The sequence below is a fragment of the Triturus cristatus genome, chromosome 8 (assembly GCF_964204655.1).
Source record: "Triturus cristatus chromosome 8, aTriCri1.1, whole genome shotgun sequence".
Taxonomy (NCBI): Eukaryota; Metazoa; Chordata; class Amphibia; order Caudata; family Salamandridae; genus Triturus; species Triturus cristatus.
Window position 1 is genome coordinate 1543493812 of NC_140591.1, and position 17741 is coordinate 1543511552.

The 17741-nt window shown below is 49.4% G+C and overlaps 1 protein-coding gene across 11 annotated transcripts in view; it reads left to right on the plus strand.

Annotated features, from left to right (window-relative positions):
* The window catches only part of NUMA1 (nuclear mitotic apparatus protein 1), a 734824-nt gene that overhangs the window by 615187 nt on the left and 101896 nt on the right, over positions 1–17741 (plus strand). For all 11 annotated transcript variants that reach the window (XM_085623424.1, XM_085623417.1, XM_085623420.1 and 8 more), the window contains one exon: positions 6727–6933. In XM_085623424.1, coding sequence (XP_085479550.1) covers positions 6727–6933 — 207 coding nt within the window. The remainder of the gene's footprint in view (positions 1–6726; positions 6934–17741) is intronic.

The window sequence follows — 17741 nt, forward strand, 5'->3', positions numbered from 1 at the left end:
ATAGTAGAGTGGAGCTCCGCTGTGCTTGCAAGCAGCAGGAAATCCTTGGATACACTTAACCCATGCGCTCGAGCTGCTGCAACAGGGAAGCACCGAGAGCGCACACTGCTCTCTGCGTGTGTTGTAATGTCTCGCACCACACTGAGCTGAAGCTGGCTCTGTCCGAGGAATGTCAGTCGTCCTCCCGTAACAAATCATTTCTCTTCGCCCCTCCTGTAAACACACCTCCCTCCTCCCATTCAGCCTTGATGGGTCCCGGCCACGATTTGTCAAATTCCTCCCCGATGTGTGTGCGTCCTGTGCCCGCCTCTCTCTCTCCCTTCAGAACGTTGGGGGAAGAACTCCTTCATACAAACGTCAAGTGGGTGAACTGATCCCTTCTCCCTAAATGCAGCAGTTAGACCTGTGTAGGCAACCCGATTGCTTCAGATGACAAGCATTTGCAGCAACGCTTGCAGTAAACATCGCAGCCCATTTAGCTTGTTGCCTTCTAACAAGATGCTGTCAGCAGGCTTCCGGAGAGCAGCATGACCTGCCTTACTTAGTGCAATAAAAGGATTTCATTTGTATTGAGGGAAAACGGTTCCACAGCACCGCTTCGCTACACTCCTGCGGCCGGGGTAATCAAATATCGAGCATTAGCAACACCTGTAGTTACACTGAAGTGTGGTGAACAGGTACAGCGACCGATCTGCAAAAGTGCAGTCAACCCTCACATAGGGGAAGTACAGCATAGACACAGGTAGAACCCTTTACAGCTTTGCTGTGTTTCACAGGATGTAAAATCCAGTAAAGTATGAAACTTCATCTGTCAGCGAGTAAGTCTCTGGTGTCAGAAGCGCTAAAACCCTTTGATCACTGCCTCATGCCCTTCCCTCAATCCCCTTCTTAATTGAACTGAGCGTGTTTTAAATAAGGTGCTGTCTCAATTCTTAATGGTTAGCCGAATCACATGTGTACAGTATATTCTATCTGGATCAACAATCTAATAACTGGCCTAAACTTTGTGCTTCTCAGTTCCTTCTAAAATGCTCCAGATTAATTGTTTTATTTGTCTTGCTCGGAAGAGCTGTTTGCTTGCTCTGTTGACACACTTTTGCAACAGCCTCATGTAAACGAAGCCCTAGTTTACATACTCATGTCAAATTCTTTGTTTCTTCTGATGGGTGACCAGGCCTTTCAATTCATCCAGACCCCCACCACTCACCATTCTTTTCCGAATTTTCTTTCTAAAACACTACAAGTCCTGTCTGGTGCTCCCGTCTTCCTGTTCGTGCTGCTGAAGGCCAGGTGCTGGATTGGAAGTTTTCTTTGCATATTTGCATAAATTGGCTACTGACTCCTGAAACTGTCGTAGAACTTCAAATGCCCTTATGTCTTTGTGTTACAGCTTATTGTGTAGACTTTTCAGTTGGCTCACTACTCTGGGTTTGTTTCAGCCTGATCCAGTGAGTGAAATCTGGAATGTGGACACAACTTCTGAGACCAAAATCCCAGTTGCTTACTATTACGGCTTTTTATCCAGTATTGGTGTATCTTTCATAGATTCACATGCCTGAATCATTCCCCGTTGTCGAGATGGGAGTCCCACGGTAAAATACAAAAGCAAGGCCATCCATTAGTAGCCTATGTATGTCCTTTTTCAAAAAGGACCAAAAGTTGGCTCCAGCCAATCAGCTGTTAGCACCCTCTAGAACACTCCCAGCAGAGGCAAGTTCTCTTGAGATTTTCACCGCACGTCGTGTGGAAGGGAGTCTCCTGAGTGCTGCTCAGGACAGTAGAGATATATTTGCCAAATCCCGTGCTGAAAGCACTATCAAGACATATCGTCTGAAATGGAAAAGATTCTGTTGCTGGTGCAGAAATAACAAAGTTCATCCACTGCAAGCCCCTGCTGAGCAAATTTTTCCTTACCTACTCTCTTTAGCTAAGTTAGGTCTCACCTTTTCTTCAGTAAAAGTTCACCTGGCTGCAATTTCCAGGTACATGAAATCTCCTCAGATTCCTTCTCTCTGTTCATCTCCTCTCATAAAACAATTCATGAGAGGCTTTTTCCGCTCTTTTCCTCCAGTGCACGCACCTACCCCAGAGTGGAAACTCAGTGTGGTCCTAGCACAATTGATGAGACGACCATTTGAACCAATTCATAAAGCAGAACTTACATTTCTCACATGGAAGGTATCCCACTTGCTAGCTCGTATTTCTGCAAGAACAGTGAGTGACATACAGGCTTTTACAATCAAAGAACCTTTCCTACGCTTTACAGAGAATTACATAGCACTTAGGACAAATTCTAAGTTCATTCCGAAAGTACCAACGCAATTTCACCTCAATGAACCGGTAATATTACAAGCATTCTTTCCAAATTCATCTAGCCCAGCTGAACGGGCTTTACATACATTGGATGTCAAAAGATGTTTGAAATTCTATCTTCAACAAACAAAGGAAATAAGGACAACGGATCAATTTCTGGTGGCCTACGGTCAAGGCGAAAACAGAACCGCAGTAGCGAAAGCCACAATCGCCAGATGGGTCGCATCTGCGATACATTTCTGCCACGAAAAAAGCAAACAAACCTGACAGTGAGGGCTAAAGCACACTTGACGAGAACAGTCGCTGCATCTACAGCCTTGTTTGCTGGAGTGACATTTGACAAAATATGCCGTGCTGTGACATGGAAGAATGTCCACACGTTTACAAGACACTACTGCCTCCAATCTGCACAACGGGAGGATGCAGCGGTTGAACAAGCTGTCTTACGTAATCTTTTTAACGGAGGTCAGATTCTTTAATGTTAATAAAGGAATGCTTTCTTTTTTCTTTCTTTAATCTTAATTAGAATAAGTGAACAAGTAACTGTATCTGGCAGTTTGTACCTTAATCTAATTTGTGATGTATATTTGGATGGTTACGTCAACTTTCACTGTTTTAATATTTCAATATAGTGTAATGCTTGGCACATGCATTGTGTGAAAGATAGTGGATCACTATTGGGAGTTTAAAATTACGTGTCTCCCATCTTCCGCTAACGACAATACAATTAGGGTACTGCTCGCTATTATGATTTAGGCATGTGAATCTATGAAAGATACCCCAATACTGGATAAGAAAACAAATTACTTGTCCACTCCAGCACAGGCCAGGCTTGGCAGGTGCAGAGTGTGCAGGGTTTGCGGTTCCGGGCTGGTGCCAGGGGTTCGATACTTGCTTTGAGCAGAGCCACTGCTTGTGGGAGTCCTAGGTGCTCAGAGTCACAAGGTAGCCAGGTCCTCCGGGGTTTGTGAGGTTGCTGGCCACAGGAGGTGCCGGGATTTAGCAGGAGCAGGTTCGAGGGTCGACAGGCCGCTAGGGCTGGGGCCAAAGCAGTTGGGGTCTTCCTCTTCTTAGCAGCTGCACGGCAGGTCTTCTTTCTTCTTGATCTTCTTTTCTGTTTTAGAATCTGGAATCTAAGGAAGGTACAGGGTGCCCCTAAATACTGAATTAGGGGCGTTACAGGTAGGTAAAGGGCAGGGACCACTGGGTCCCTGTCCTGGGGTGGGTACACCCGCTATCCTGCCACTCCTGTGGGAGGGGGGCAGTGGCCTAGTCCTGATTGGGTAGGGCTCCCCATCTTCAAGATGGCGAGGGCCCGGAGATGCGCTTCACCTCACCTCCCCCACCTGAGGTGTGGGGTTGGCAGGGCTGGCACATCCCTTGTCCTTACTTGGAGTTTCCGGCCAGTCTTCCCACCTGAGTGGGGGTTTAGAACCGGTAGGGGTCAGTTGCTGAGTACAGCAAGTAGCCTGGAGAAGTTCACAAAGGCGGCATGCCTTTGATGCTTCCCCTGCCCATCCTGGGGGAGGAGACCTAGCACCTCGCCCAGGATGTGCATTGTTGCAGCCTCAGGATAGCGGATGGCTCTCTACCCAGGGGTCCAGCTACATGTCTGCTGTGTGGCAGCCTAGGCAGCCCCTCAGACAAGACATGGATTGTAGGTTACGGTTCAGGGGGCATCTCTAAGATGCCCTCTGTCGTGCATCGTGCATTAAATCCCACACAGCATCGGTGCGGGTTTAATGTGCTGAGAAGTTTGATACCAAACTTCTCAGTCTTCAGTGTTGCCATCATGGTGCTGTGGAGTTAGTGTTTGACGAGCGCCCAGCACCATATACTCTTAAATGGCAGCACTGCACTTACAGTGCCCAGGAATGGACCTGGGTACTGTAGGGGCACAGGGCTCATGCTCCTGTGCCCACACCACTGGCATAGGGCACCCAGCTAGAGGGGTGGCTAATGCATGCCAGGGCAGTGTAGGTTGTGGGCATGGCACACAGATGTGTGCCATGTCGACTCTGTTTTGTCTTGTACCCAGACACTCAGCCTGCAAGGGCAGTGTGTTTGTGTTAGGGTACAGGGCCTCTAAGGGTAGCACAATAAGTGCTGCAGCCCTTAGAGGCCTTCCCTGGTCACAAGGCCCTGGGTACCTAGGGTCCCATTTACCAGGGGCTGACATGTGGCCAGGGTTTGCCAATTTGGGTTTTAGGGAAGGAACATAGGCCCTGGGCACCTGATTGGCAGGAGTCCAGGGCACACTCCGTTAAAGTACATTCAGCAAAAAGTGGGGGCATACCATGCAAGAAAGATGGCACTTTCTAGCGTGGAGGGTTGCCACATTGTTTAGGCAGAAAGTCTGGCCTGGCGAGCAGAGATGGAAAACCAGTTTCCAAATCTTTTTCCCCAGGGGTGGACTAGTGAGGTCCACACAACGAGCGAGGGGGTCTCTTCATTTTGGGAGTGGGCAAAATGGTGCATCCTGATATATCTACATGCCAAACTCCACAGTAAGTGGTCACCAGGTGGGAGGGAACCTGGTAGCCCTTTGGCTACCAGCCACATCCTGTCCTGGGGTCATTTTCCAAGCATAAAGAGGGCACCCCAACCTCCGATCTAAACTGACCTGGAAGGAGGACCAGAGAAGTGTTGATCTGCTGCACCGATGGACCATCAAAGAGTCTGTACTGTCGAGCACTGCACCTGCTGGCTAGTGAACAGAGTGACTTATGCCTGCAATGCCTTGCACAAGGAGAAGCTATCGCCAGAGTCCAGCAAAGCCAAGAGACTCCAAGGACCAGCCATCTGGCCTCCTGTTTGCAGCAGACGGACACATAAACTGAAGTAGCCTGCTTGAGCCAGTTGGTAGCCCAAAGTGTTCAAACCGCTACCACCTCTGCAAGGATTGGCCTGTGACTGCAACACTGGGGAGGAAGTCTGGTGGTGACTGGACTTTGGCCAGACAGGAGAGCACCTGTGGGACATTGACCCTGCAACCAGAACTACTGCACCATCTCCGTGGACCAAGGAGTGCCTGTAGGAAGCCCCGTCGACCGTGTTGCACCCTTGGAGCATCTTCAGCATCCTTCTTCCCTTGCATCAGGACCACTTCCAAGGAATCCATTCCAACAGGGATAAAATGTCGAACTGCTTCAACACTACTGCTCCTATTGAGTGCAGTTAACTGTTTTTGAGTACCCTACTGTGCCTGTTCAAACGCGCTCCCCCTCAACCCACCAGAGTTTTCAAAGTGTCAAATCGGTTGAATAAAATGCTTTGGTTTATTACATATCTCCAGAACCTTCTGGTGGATCTTTTTTTGTTTTGGCGTCTTTGTAAATAGGTATAGCATTTTGAGTGTCAGGTCTATTCCTTCAATTGTTTTGGTGCTGTTTAAATGATTTACACTTGTTGTTTTGTGTAATCCTTGTTGCTCAGAGATGCAGTTACCCAGAGTAGAGCTGAAACTTTGACAAACGAAAACTAGGGGTCCTAAGGGGGATGGTAAGTGTATTACATCATGGTGCAGTTGCACAACCACACCACGTAATGCAACTCATTTCTCCCTCTGTGAGGAATCTGCAGTTCCATTATATCCATTAGAAGAACAGGTTACTTACCACTGGTAAGGATCTTTCTGGTAAATACTCCCAACAGCAAATTCCTTACTGCCCTCCAACCTCTGTTCTGTGGAATGTACTCTTTACAAAAGGTCCCAACTTCGTACAGCACACTGTTAACAATTGTTTGTGCTTTGCGTCTGAAGGCACACAAGGGGAAAATGCTAACACGCAAAAGTGGTGCTTATGTGGCTTCGCTGTCATTTCAAAGGTGCAATGGAGTCGGCGTAGAGCCACACAACTCCACTTAGAGATGCGCAGGAGCACTGCCGCTAATGTCTCTGCATCCACTCTGGGGAACATACTCTTATGGTAAGGAATCTCCAGGTAGTAACTTGTTTGTGACATCACCCGCGTGTATGGATTAGTAGACAAAGCATATAAAGAAGCAAAGACATCCAACGTACCCAACATCCTTTAACTGCTAGTTATTTGCAGAGAAAACATGCTCTGGATCAGTCCTTTTTATATAACAAATGTCTGAAATGGTTAAGAACCTTTAATGAAGATACTAAATTTAGCACACACCTAGTTAAATATTCAGTAGTTACTTTGTAGTTGAGGGAGTACTGGTAACTTCAGCATTACCTGTGCACTGTGAAACCGAGCTAGCAGAAAACTGAATATGTTAAGTATTTTTACCGATCCTTCCATATCTATTCTCCTGTATTCAGACCACAGACAACCTAAAGTAGCCCAGTGCTGCATTTCTCATAATTCAATCAACCTGCTAGTAATTGTGAGTAAAACTGCTATGGCTGGCGCATGAGCATTTACCCTTGTTTCTTTTCCTTAGACAACCGTTGCTTCATTCAAAATTACAGATGAGGAGATGAAGACTGGTGACCCCAATGAGACATTGCGCCGAGGCACCATGCTTCCTAGTCAAATTCAGGCCATCGCATCACGCCGTATGACCTTGGAGCCAGGCATCAGCAACAACATTACTACTCGGAACAAGCGACCATTAGAAAATTCACATCAGGGTCCAGAAACCCCCGAGGTAGGACTATATACTGAAGTCCAGTTTTTAATGCCGATTTGGAATGTTTACATGTTCATGTCAGTTTATCGCACCCTTCCGTACGCTGCTTGTATTATGCAACATCTGAAAGAAACACGTTAGTTAGATTCCTCACCTTAGAATATCCCCAGGCGTCAGACTGGATCCGGAAGATTTTTCGTCAGCAATACCCCTTGCGCGTCGCTAGGCGTCGTCTGCGGCTCCGCGTCCGTCGTCGGCGTCGTGCGCCGGAATGACGTCGTCGGAGTACTTAGACGCCGCCCTCGCGCGCTGACGTCGGTTTTTCTTTTTTCCGCGCCAGTAAGCGCAGATCCGGGAGAGCTACCCCTTTAGTCAATTTTTGACTAAGTTTTTTGATCCTTTTTTTTTTTTTTTTTTTTTTTTGAAACTTTTATTACAAAGTGCAATAGATATACAAGTATGAGCCTACAACCTTCAGGCCGGCCGCTAGCAAACAGTGAGGTCATAAAACACAGTTATAAAACACAAGCGGCAAGCGATAGAGGTCAGGAATCAAAGGAGGCGTTTGCGGCCACACTGCCCAGACCTCCCAAATGGCGGTTCCATTTTTAATGAAAAACTACAAACAAACCCACAAGGCGGCAAAAGTCTAAGCAACATTATGTGCTCCCCTCGGGATTTGATCCTTTTTTGATCGTGTCCGGTGCCGGTAGGATGCCTGGGTTTAAAGCCTGTACGGACTGTAACCGATTGATGTCGGTTACGGACCATCACCGCCGGTGCCTTTACTGCTTGGGCCTCGATCACGACGCGGAGTCGTGTTCGGACTGCAAGGCCCTGACCTCGAAGGCTAGACGGGAGCGGTCCCGTAAGCTTCTCGAGATTCGCCACTCGGCTCCGCGCGCCTCTCGATCCCGGTCCAGCAGGAGGTCCAAGGATCGGTCGCGGAGCCGCAGCCGACGTCACCATCGGTCGTCGGGATCCAAGTCTTCGGGTAAGTCGAAGCATTCCAAGAAGTCCAAGAGGCGACACCGCTCTTCGGACTCCCCGCGCCGGTCGCGGGACTCGGCCGAGGGTCAGGGTGGTTCCACCCCCGCGGCTCCGGCGGCGCCGCAGGCACCGCGCACGTCCCCATACCCTCCGGTCCCTGGGACTAACGCGACGCCGGCGGAAGTCAGTGCCTTCCTCTCGGCCATGAGGAACCTGGCTCCGCCGTCGGTGCCCGCTGGTGCGCCTTCGGGCCCCGCGGACCCGACTGGGCTGCCTTGCCTGCCGGTGGTTCCGGCCCCGGCGCCGTTGACGGCTCCGGCCTCGACGCCGCAAGCGCCCGAGGGACCCGTTCTCGAGTCCCCGTCGACGCCGGTCGACCTCGTCACGCCTCCTCCGCCGGCGTCGACACCGGTACCACCCCCGACGCAGACGTCGACTCCGCTCGACGTCATGCCCCAGTTCAGTCCCACTCCGGGCCCGGCGCCGGTCCGGCGTCGATGGACGCCGAGATCGGTGCCGCTAGAGACACATTATGTCTACCGCCCGGCTCCGTTACTTTCTCCTCTATACCAGGAGTCGGATGATGGGGACAACTGGGAGGGATCCGAGGATCCTATGGCCGTTCAGGCTCAACTGTCCCAGGACTGGGCAGATGAACTGGGGGAGGCCAGTGGCCTGGATACCTCTCCAGACACTGGATTTGTCTCTCCTCCGACTGTGGCTTCGGAGGAGGGCGCTGCTTTCTCTGTGGTGCTGCGCAACGCGGCCGCAGCCCTTGGGCTCGAGCTGCCTGCCGTGGCTGTGAGGACTAACGTCCTTACTGAGGTGCTTCAGTCTGCAGCAAGCTCCACTGAGCCTCTGCTGCAATTCAATGAGGCCCTCATTGACGTTCTGCAGGGCACCTGGTCCAAGCCCTCCACAGTTCCTCCTGTGGACTGGAACGTCGCCAGGCGCCACCGCCCTGCTCCGGGCGACCCCAGTTTTCTGTCCCAACACCCTACCCCTGAGAGCCTGGTTATCCAGGCCTCTACCTCCCAATCCTCCTTCCCGGCCGCCCCGCCGGACCGGGATTCCAAGAGACTGGAACAGTTTGGCAAGAAGCTGTTCTCTTCCCTTAGTTTGGGCCTGCGGTCTTTGAACACCGCTTGTCTCTTGGACCGTTATTCCCACTCTCTGTGGGATGCGGTGGAGGACGCGCTGCCCCTGTGTCCGGAGGAGGTCCGGACACGACTTATCCAGGCTCTGGCCGATGGGAGGGATGCCGCGCGGCATGCTATACGTTGTGGGCTTGACACCACGGACTCGCTGGGTAGGGCCATTTCTACCACAGTGGCGCTTAGACGTCACGCCTGGCTGCGGTCCACGTCATTTTCGGGCGATGTCCAGAGCACTCTCATGGACATGCCGTTTGATGGCGCTCGCCTGTTTGGCGAGAAAGCGGACAGTGCGCTGAACCGCTTTAAGGACTCCCGGGCTACGGCCAAGTCCTTGGGCCTCTCGGCCCGCGGTCGCAATCTTCCGCTTTTCGCCCCTTTCGTGGCCAAGGAAGGGGTGCCTCCTCACGTGCGCCTAGCCACCAGCCGCAGAACCAACCTGCGCGCGGTCGCGGACGTGGTTTCCGCCGAGGCGGTTCTGGAGGACGACGAGGTCAGCCCACATCCACCCCGGCAGCATCCGCCTCAAAGCCTTCCTAGTCCGAGCTTTCAGGCCCATTCCACGCCAGTGGGCGGCAGAGTTCGCCATCACCTGCTCCACTGGCGGTCCATCACATCGGACAGGTGGGTGCTGCAAATCGTCCGAAGGGGCTACTCCCTCCCCTTCGAGACGACCCCTCCAGCCATGCCACCGCAGCACCACCGTATCTCGGGGGATCATTTGAATCTTCTCCACGAGGAAGTTTCGGCCCTCTTGGCCAAGGGGGCCGTCGAGCGCGTTCCGAGTCCAGAAGTAGGTCGTGGTTGTTATTCCCACTACTTTCTGGTTCCCAAGAAGGGCAAAGGGGGCCTACGCCCTATCTTGGACCTCCGGAACGTCAATGCCTTCCTCCGGAAGGAAAGGTTCAAGATGTTGACTTTGGCTCAGGTTCTAGCTGCCCTAGACCCCGGAGACTGGATGGTAGCGTTGGACTTGCAGGACGCATATTTCCACATCCCCGTCCTGCCGGCCCACCGGCGTTACCTGCGGTTCACGGTGGGCCAAGAGCACTTTCAGTTTACCGTGCTCCCCTTCGGCCTCACCAGTGCCCCTCGGGTGTTCACGAAAGTGATGGCGGTGGTCGCAGCTCATCTGCGCAGATCAGGGGTTCCAGTCTTCCCCTATCTCGACGACTGGTTGTTAAAGGCGGGCTCGCCCCAGGCAGTCGTCTCCCACCTCCAGACTACGGCGGATCTCCTGCATTTGCTGGGGTTTTCCATCAACGTGCCGAAGTCACACCTGAGTCCCTATCAGAAGCTCCTTTTCATCGGAACGGTTCTCGATTCGGCGCAGTTCCGGGTCTATCCACCGGAACAGCGGGTCCGGGATATACAGGCCCTGATTCCCATCTTTCGGCCTCTATCCTGGGTTTCGGTCAGGCTAGTGTTGCGGCTTCTGGGGCTGATGGCCTCCTGCATCCTACTAGTGCATCACGCCAGGCGGCGCATGCGGGCTCTGCAGTGGGACCTGAAGTTTCAGTGGGCCCAGCATCACGGCAACCTGTCCGACCATGTCTTGATCTCGGAGGGCACTGCACAGCAGTTGCAGTGGTGGCTCACGGACCGCGATTGGGTCATGGGCAGAAGCCTCTCCCTTCCCCAACCGGAGCATGTCGTAGTGACGGATGCGTCCCTCCTGGGATGGGGTGGCCATATGGGAGAGGCGGAGATCAGAGGCCTCTGGTCTCCGGCGGAGTCTCGTCTCCACATCAACCTGTTGAAGTTGAGAGCGATCCGACTTGCACTGAAAGCCTTCCTTCCCTCTGTCAGGGGAAGTGTTCTGCATTCTGTCCATCAACTATTGTTTTTGCATTTGTCACCCCGAGCGGGACGGGTATGCTCAGACGTGAGTCCCGTGCTCTCCATGCCACTGGAATCAAGCTATCCTGGCTGAAGAGGGGTGAAACCCCGAAACCGGTCCTAGGATGCTGTTTCCAGTCGAGGGAGGACCTGGCTTGGCAGTTCGGGCTGGACTGTTCCCATAAGGCACAGGGTCAAGACTGATTTGCATATGGCTGGGTTCAGACTGGAATGGCATGGTGAGCAAAAAAACGATGGATCTCTGTACTGGGGTGAATGTATGACATTGTTCTGCATTCTGTCCATCAATTGTTGTTTTTGCATGGGTTCTGAGTAATGGCAACTATCCTCCTTAATCCAGTTACCCTGTAAGAATTGTGACAGGGTGCACAGCTAGCTAGATAGGGAGCTAATAAGCAGCAGGTTGCATGATGTTCCAAAGCAACGCTGTGTGTGAAATGGCACTGCTTCGGAAGTAGTTCTCTTCATGTGGTCTAGAATTACGTAACTGCCCTCACATTTTAATGAGTATTGCAGCAAATGGCACGTTCTGCATCACTGGCATCCTGTTACTCTGTTCTTTAAATGAGTGGGCAGTGCCAAAAATATGCCAATATGCACTCAGAATATTGGGCTTTTGAAGCTGTAAGGTATTATTGTAGCACAGATCAAACCCTCTGAGGTAGTGGAGGGCATTACATAGCTAAGTGGTTTGCTCATTGCTTACAACTGACATTCTGGTTTGGATGCTGACAATTTTAGAATGAGGTATGGTGGAAGGAGTTTAGTTGTGGAAATACATCTGCGGCTCTTTCTGAATTATTGGATATCTATCCATCTAGTGGAAATGGTCAATGTTCTGCTCCTTAAATATCACTGGTGGTAGGAGTATGCTTACCAGTACATACTAAGCCATAGTTGACAATAAGGCAAAATCAATTTTTATTAACGTTAAACTAAGTCTGTGGTCCAACTGATTGTTTCAAATTGTAGTGATGTTGCAGAAGTGAGCTTCTTTTATCCTTTACTTGTTTGTTTTTTGGGTTTTTTTTTTCTTCCCATCTTGACCATGGAAATGTTATGTATCAACGAGAGTTTCCCTGCCCCTTAATCTTGTCTCTTCGTGTTGATCACCTTAACTGGTGGTACAGTGAACTAGTGGTGGTATGTACAATGAAAAATAAATTCCTAGGAAATATATATAAACCAAATATATATATATATATATATATATATATATATATATATCTCTATATCTCTCTCCATGGGTCCGATGTAACTTGCACAATAAACGAGAGAAACCCCACGATGAAGAGTGCTGGTTCCTTAATTTAAAACGATTGGGGATTATTTTTTCATATTTTCTGAGCGCTAGCGGTAGCGCCACCCCGAAAGCACCACCAGCGATCAGGCAGCACATCAGTTTTTACCGCAATCAGGATACATATATATTATCTACTGGCGGTCGCCAGTAGATAGTTATAGTTAGGACCCTGTTTCCATAGGAAATCCGCAACATTCTATTTGGAATAACTTTGGCGCCGGTCGACGAATCCTTGCGAAATTTTCAAAATAGGTGGGGCGCTCCGCTCCGCTCCGCTCCTACCCTGAAAGTCTCGGGGGGGATTCGTCAAGCGGGGGCTGAGAAAAAAGGGGGGGTCCCAAAACGCGTTTTTCCCATGCATTTTTCCATAGGACCTTTAGACACAGCTACAGCCCGAACGGCTGAACAGAGTTACTTGAAATTTGGCAGAGAGGTAGTCTACAGGTCAAGGAAGTGCCTTTTGTAGGTTTGGTGTAAATCTGTTCAGTAGATCCTGAGAAAATAGCATTTAAATCAATATATATATCTGTGGCAGCTTACGGTGCGCTTACCGTGCGCTTACGGTAAGCTTACCGTACGGTGCCGTGCGCGAGCGCGATTCTGATTGGCTGTTAGATCTTAGTAAACATTCGAATCGATCGAAACCAGGAAGCGGCGGCCGCCATTTTCTATCTCGCACTCTGAGGGGGGGGGGGGAGAAAAACAAAGGCAAAAAACATGTAAAGGGCCTGTTTAGACAGCTCCTAACCACCTAGCCTTGATGAAGGTGTCCCCAAAGAACCCCCAAGGCCAAAAATTCATTTTTTTTTTTTTTCGAAAAATCGGTGATTACGCGTACGGTAAAAATAATTAAAAAAAAAAAAAATTATCCACATTCGCCACACCCCGTGTGCAAATGGTGCCCGAAGGTCACCATTTGTGCATGTCATATGTGAATCTAAATAAAATGTAAAAGATTACCTTTCACAACGAAGCGCATAATATGTCCTCCATGTGCGTACGGTGCGCGAAGCGCATAGTGCGTACATGGCCCATCCAGCGTAACGTAAGTGGGCGCGCGGTGCGCAAAGCGCACCGCGTGCTCACTGTGCGCGCACGGTGCGCGAAGCGCACCGTGCGTGCACGGAACGAACTGCGTTAAGTGGGCGCGCACGCCACGAATGGCGTAAAGTAACTTAGCATTTAAAAAAACGTACAAATTCACTGAAAAAACCATAGGTTTCACACACGTTATAGTTAGGAATTAGCATTTAAAAAACCTTGCAAATTCACTGAAAAAACCATAGGTTTCACACATGTTATAGTTAGCTGGACATTTTACTGATAAAAAGATAAAAAACTAATGAAATTCCCCCGTTATAGTTAGTGCAGGCAACTATAACTCACGTGACCGCAATCCTCTGCTGATGCTAATACTGTATTTAGACACTTATTTGCCCATGTCTTCTTCCATTAAATTTTAGCTATACATATATTGCAAATATTTTTTTTTCATAAAGACACATATGTCATCAGCAGAGGATTGCGGTCGCGTGAGTTATAGTTGCCTGCACTAACTATAACGGGGGAATTTCATTGGTTTTTTATCAGTAAAATTCCAGCTAACTATAACATGTGTGAAACCTATGGTTTTTTCAGTGAATATATATATATATATATACACACTAAAAATAAGGGCAGTGTAACGACCAAGTTATAAAAAAGAAATGCAAAATGTAATGACCATTCGTTAGTTTTAGATCATATCATTACATTTGCTGAATTAAAAACACTAGTTTGACAAACTTGGAGATTTTTCTAAGTTTATGATATATACATAAAATTGGCAAGTTAAAAAATGCAATAAAAATACAGTTCTGTGGAAAATAGTGAGGCTTCGCCGTGAAACACGCCTTCATCAGGAAAGCCACACAACACTTACTACTTATTGTGATCGATATATTAAGTAGGTTGGAAATGGGTGTATCTGATACATTTCTTCTGTGGGATAAAACCTTAAAATATGCATGAATTGGTAAAGAGGTATGGCGCCGTAGTAACCACCTCTATATAAATGCTGTTGTTCAATGTGAACGATAGATGATTAAAATCAATCCTGTTTATAGATTCTTAGCATATCTCGATAAAAATATTCATAGTGAACTGCATTGATGGCGGTTAACTAAATGGAAGTTAGATGTTTACTTTCCGATTAAAAAAAAAAAAAAAAAAGTTTCACCAGAAGGGGGACGTTGCAGAAACCAATGGTCTGCGTCCTGCCAATGTGCAAATAAAAAAAAAAACTAGTGGTGGTATGTAGCCAGTGAAATTCTCGGAGCTGGAGTTATGTTATAGTGCCTTCTCTGCCTTGTGATCAGTTGCTTAGTGAATTTTGTTTGAGATAGTTTGCCTTTATGCTTAAAAACATAAAGACAACAGGTTGGAATCCTCACCGAGATTCACCCCGTGTGCTGTTGCTGAGGGTCTAGGTGCGAGACAAGATCTCTTATGTTTGTGATCTGGAGAGAATTATCATCCATCTGGAAAGTTGAAAATTCTGTGCTTCAGATTGGTAGACCAGTTGATGGCTATCATTGGGGTTTTTTACCTGGCTGGCCTCTGCTTTCAGTTCAGTTTTGTCAACCGGATCTATTAAGCAGTTTTTAGAGTTGCAATATTTAGAGGCTATATTGATGCATTATTTGACTGTGTTGAAGATGGTTTTTAATTTTAGTGTCGGCCAAATGTATTTGTAATATAAATGTTAAATACTGGAACCCTCCTTGAAATTCTACTTGTTCCCACCACTGGAAAACCTGTGCCCAGGGATATATAGAAGACTCAAATAGAATAAAGTAGCTGCTTGCTTTCTTGACCTTGACCTTGACCTGCTCCTAGCCAAGCATGCAATCGCCACAAACTGGGAAGCAAAATCTCCCCGACATGCATATCATGGAGCCAAGAGAATATTAAGCAGAAACTGAAGGAAGGGCCCTACTCATGGAAGAGGCCAGAGGCCTGTGCAAATTCCCAATTGCCAGAGACTGCAACACTATGTTAAAAACTCTTTAAGGAAGCACCCAAACATAACACTGTCCAACCCAGGCCTCTACATTGCCATTATCGCCCTTTAGACTTCACGTCCCTTAGCCACTCTGTCACCTGGTATCCTACTTGTTCAAATGCTGATCTCAGTCTCTTCATTTTCAGTGATTTGAGGATCACAGTTAGGTTTATAGTTCAGAGTTAGTGATGTGATCAAGGCCTCTCCTTTCTTCTAGACATGCTAAACCCCAATGCCTTTCTAGAATATCTGATAGAGACTTCTAGCTGCAGATTCCTTATCTTTGAATTTCCCAGACATCATGCTGGATCCGGAATATAGGGTATCTGCAGCTAGATAGTCTCTACCAGATAATGCGTTACCGAAAGTAAGTAATTTGTTCGTCTATAAAGACCACTAATAAGCATTGTTTCTCTTGAGAAGCCTGCATTACTCCTAATGTGTTTTGCGGCTTTTGCACTATTATGCATTATAGACCGAGGGTTGGAGTAAGACCTCCAACCCTCGGTCTAGGTCCACTCTCTCCCCGCATCTCTGCTGTGCTGTCTCTTGCCTCCAGACCTGACCTTCTCCTTGGGAGGTTCAAGGCTGCTGCCCGCTCCAGCGCCTGCTGCCCGCTCCAGCTGGGACCAGACTGCCTGCAACCACCCTAACCTTTCTCAGATGTTTTCTTTTCTGAATTTTTTCCCTGTTGTGCCACTGTTATTGTGTGAGTCTGTCTTGCTCTAATTCCACCACTGTTTCCATTTTCTAGTGCCTGCCTGTTCCTTTCACCACTGCTGCCCCAGCGGCCCCTCCCCCCTGGAATTCCCCCGGGATTCTCCCGCCTCTCAGCCTCTCCTCCATCCCACCTCCCCTACTTAATGGCGGCCGCTGCAGCGCGCCACCGGCGCGCCAAAGACTAGCCCGTCTGCGCCCGATCGCGGCCAACGCCTGGAACCCTGGACCTCCCACTACCCATCGCTACGACACCATCACCCTCCTCGCAATCAACCCTGGAAGACTTAGAGAATGCCAACAGGCCTTGCCGAACATGACCCACGGCCAGTTCTAGTTCTCCTGCCTCCACTGCAGCCAGACCCTCACCGCCACCCCGGCCTCCAACACTGCAGACGCCAGCACCGGCGCCACCATAAAATGCATCCTCAACGTACGCTCCGTACACAAACATGCAATGGAAATCTGGAACCTACTTGACTCTCTCTCGCCTGACATTGCCTTCTTCACAGAGACCTGGATCAACGCATCCTCCGCCCCTGACATCAGCACCGCCATCCCAAACAGATACAAGACCCAGAAGCAAGACCGCCCCAACCACCTAGGTGGACGCCACGCCATCACCCACAAGAGTCCCCTCTGCCTCACCACCTTCAGTGAGACCTTCCCCTCCGACGAACACCTGCACTTCCAGACCACCCCTAAAGCCACACTCTGAGGAACCCTAGTCTACAGACCCCCCGGCCCCGAACACCCTTTGCCACCACCATCACCGACTTAATCACACCCCATGCCATCGCCTCAACAAACGACATAATCATTGGAGACCTGAACTTCCATCTCGACAACCCCAGCGACCCCCAACTTCACTATCCTTCGTAACCACCTCGCCAGCATCAGACTTAAACAACTAGTCAACACACCGACCCACAGAGCAGGACACACCCTCGACCCCTATCTTCGCGGACGGGTGCACCAGTGGTGCGGCCGCACAGCAGCTGCCATTACGTAGGGGTCGGAGGAGTGAGCGCAGCTGGGAGGCGGGGAAAAGGCAAACACTGGAAAAACAATGAGAAAAGAAAAAGAAGAGAACTGGCAAAAAGTAGGAGAGGGAGACAAAAATAGACACACAGAGGCTAAGACAGAAAGCGGAAGACAGACAGAGCAGACTAGCAGAAGAGCAGGCTCTTCCACTACACCACCAGGAATGAGGCACAGGGAGGAGCCTGCGGGTGGAGGAGGGCCTCTAACAGCTATCTGGGACACCAGGAGGCACTGAGGTCAGTGCCTTAACGGTGGAGCTGCGTGAGGGGAGAGCAGTTACTCTGACCAGGAGGTGTCTGGCTTCCTGTTCACAGCACAGGGCAACAACAGCTGTGAAGCCTACTGGGCAAGTTGGTAGCCCAAGTCTTCAAACCAGCACCAGGGGCCCTGACCTGACACACACAGTTGCACCAGAGTACACTGAGCCAGGGAGTGTCATCAGAGGGCAGCTGGGACCTCCAGAGGACGAGTTATCAATCAAGGAAGGGTTGGCCTGAGACCGCGATACTGGGTGACCAATAATCCAGGAGCGACTGGACTACTGTCAGCACTGAGAGGATGTTGACTGTTACCAGGACGTCCTCAATTCCTTCATGGACCTATGAGTAGTCAAAGAAGAACCCTGTCGACTTCATTGCATCCTTCATCTCTTGCATCACGACCACTTTAATTGGAAATGCCTGCATTGGATAAAAGTTCCTGGAAATGACTGAGG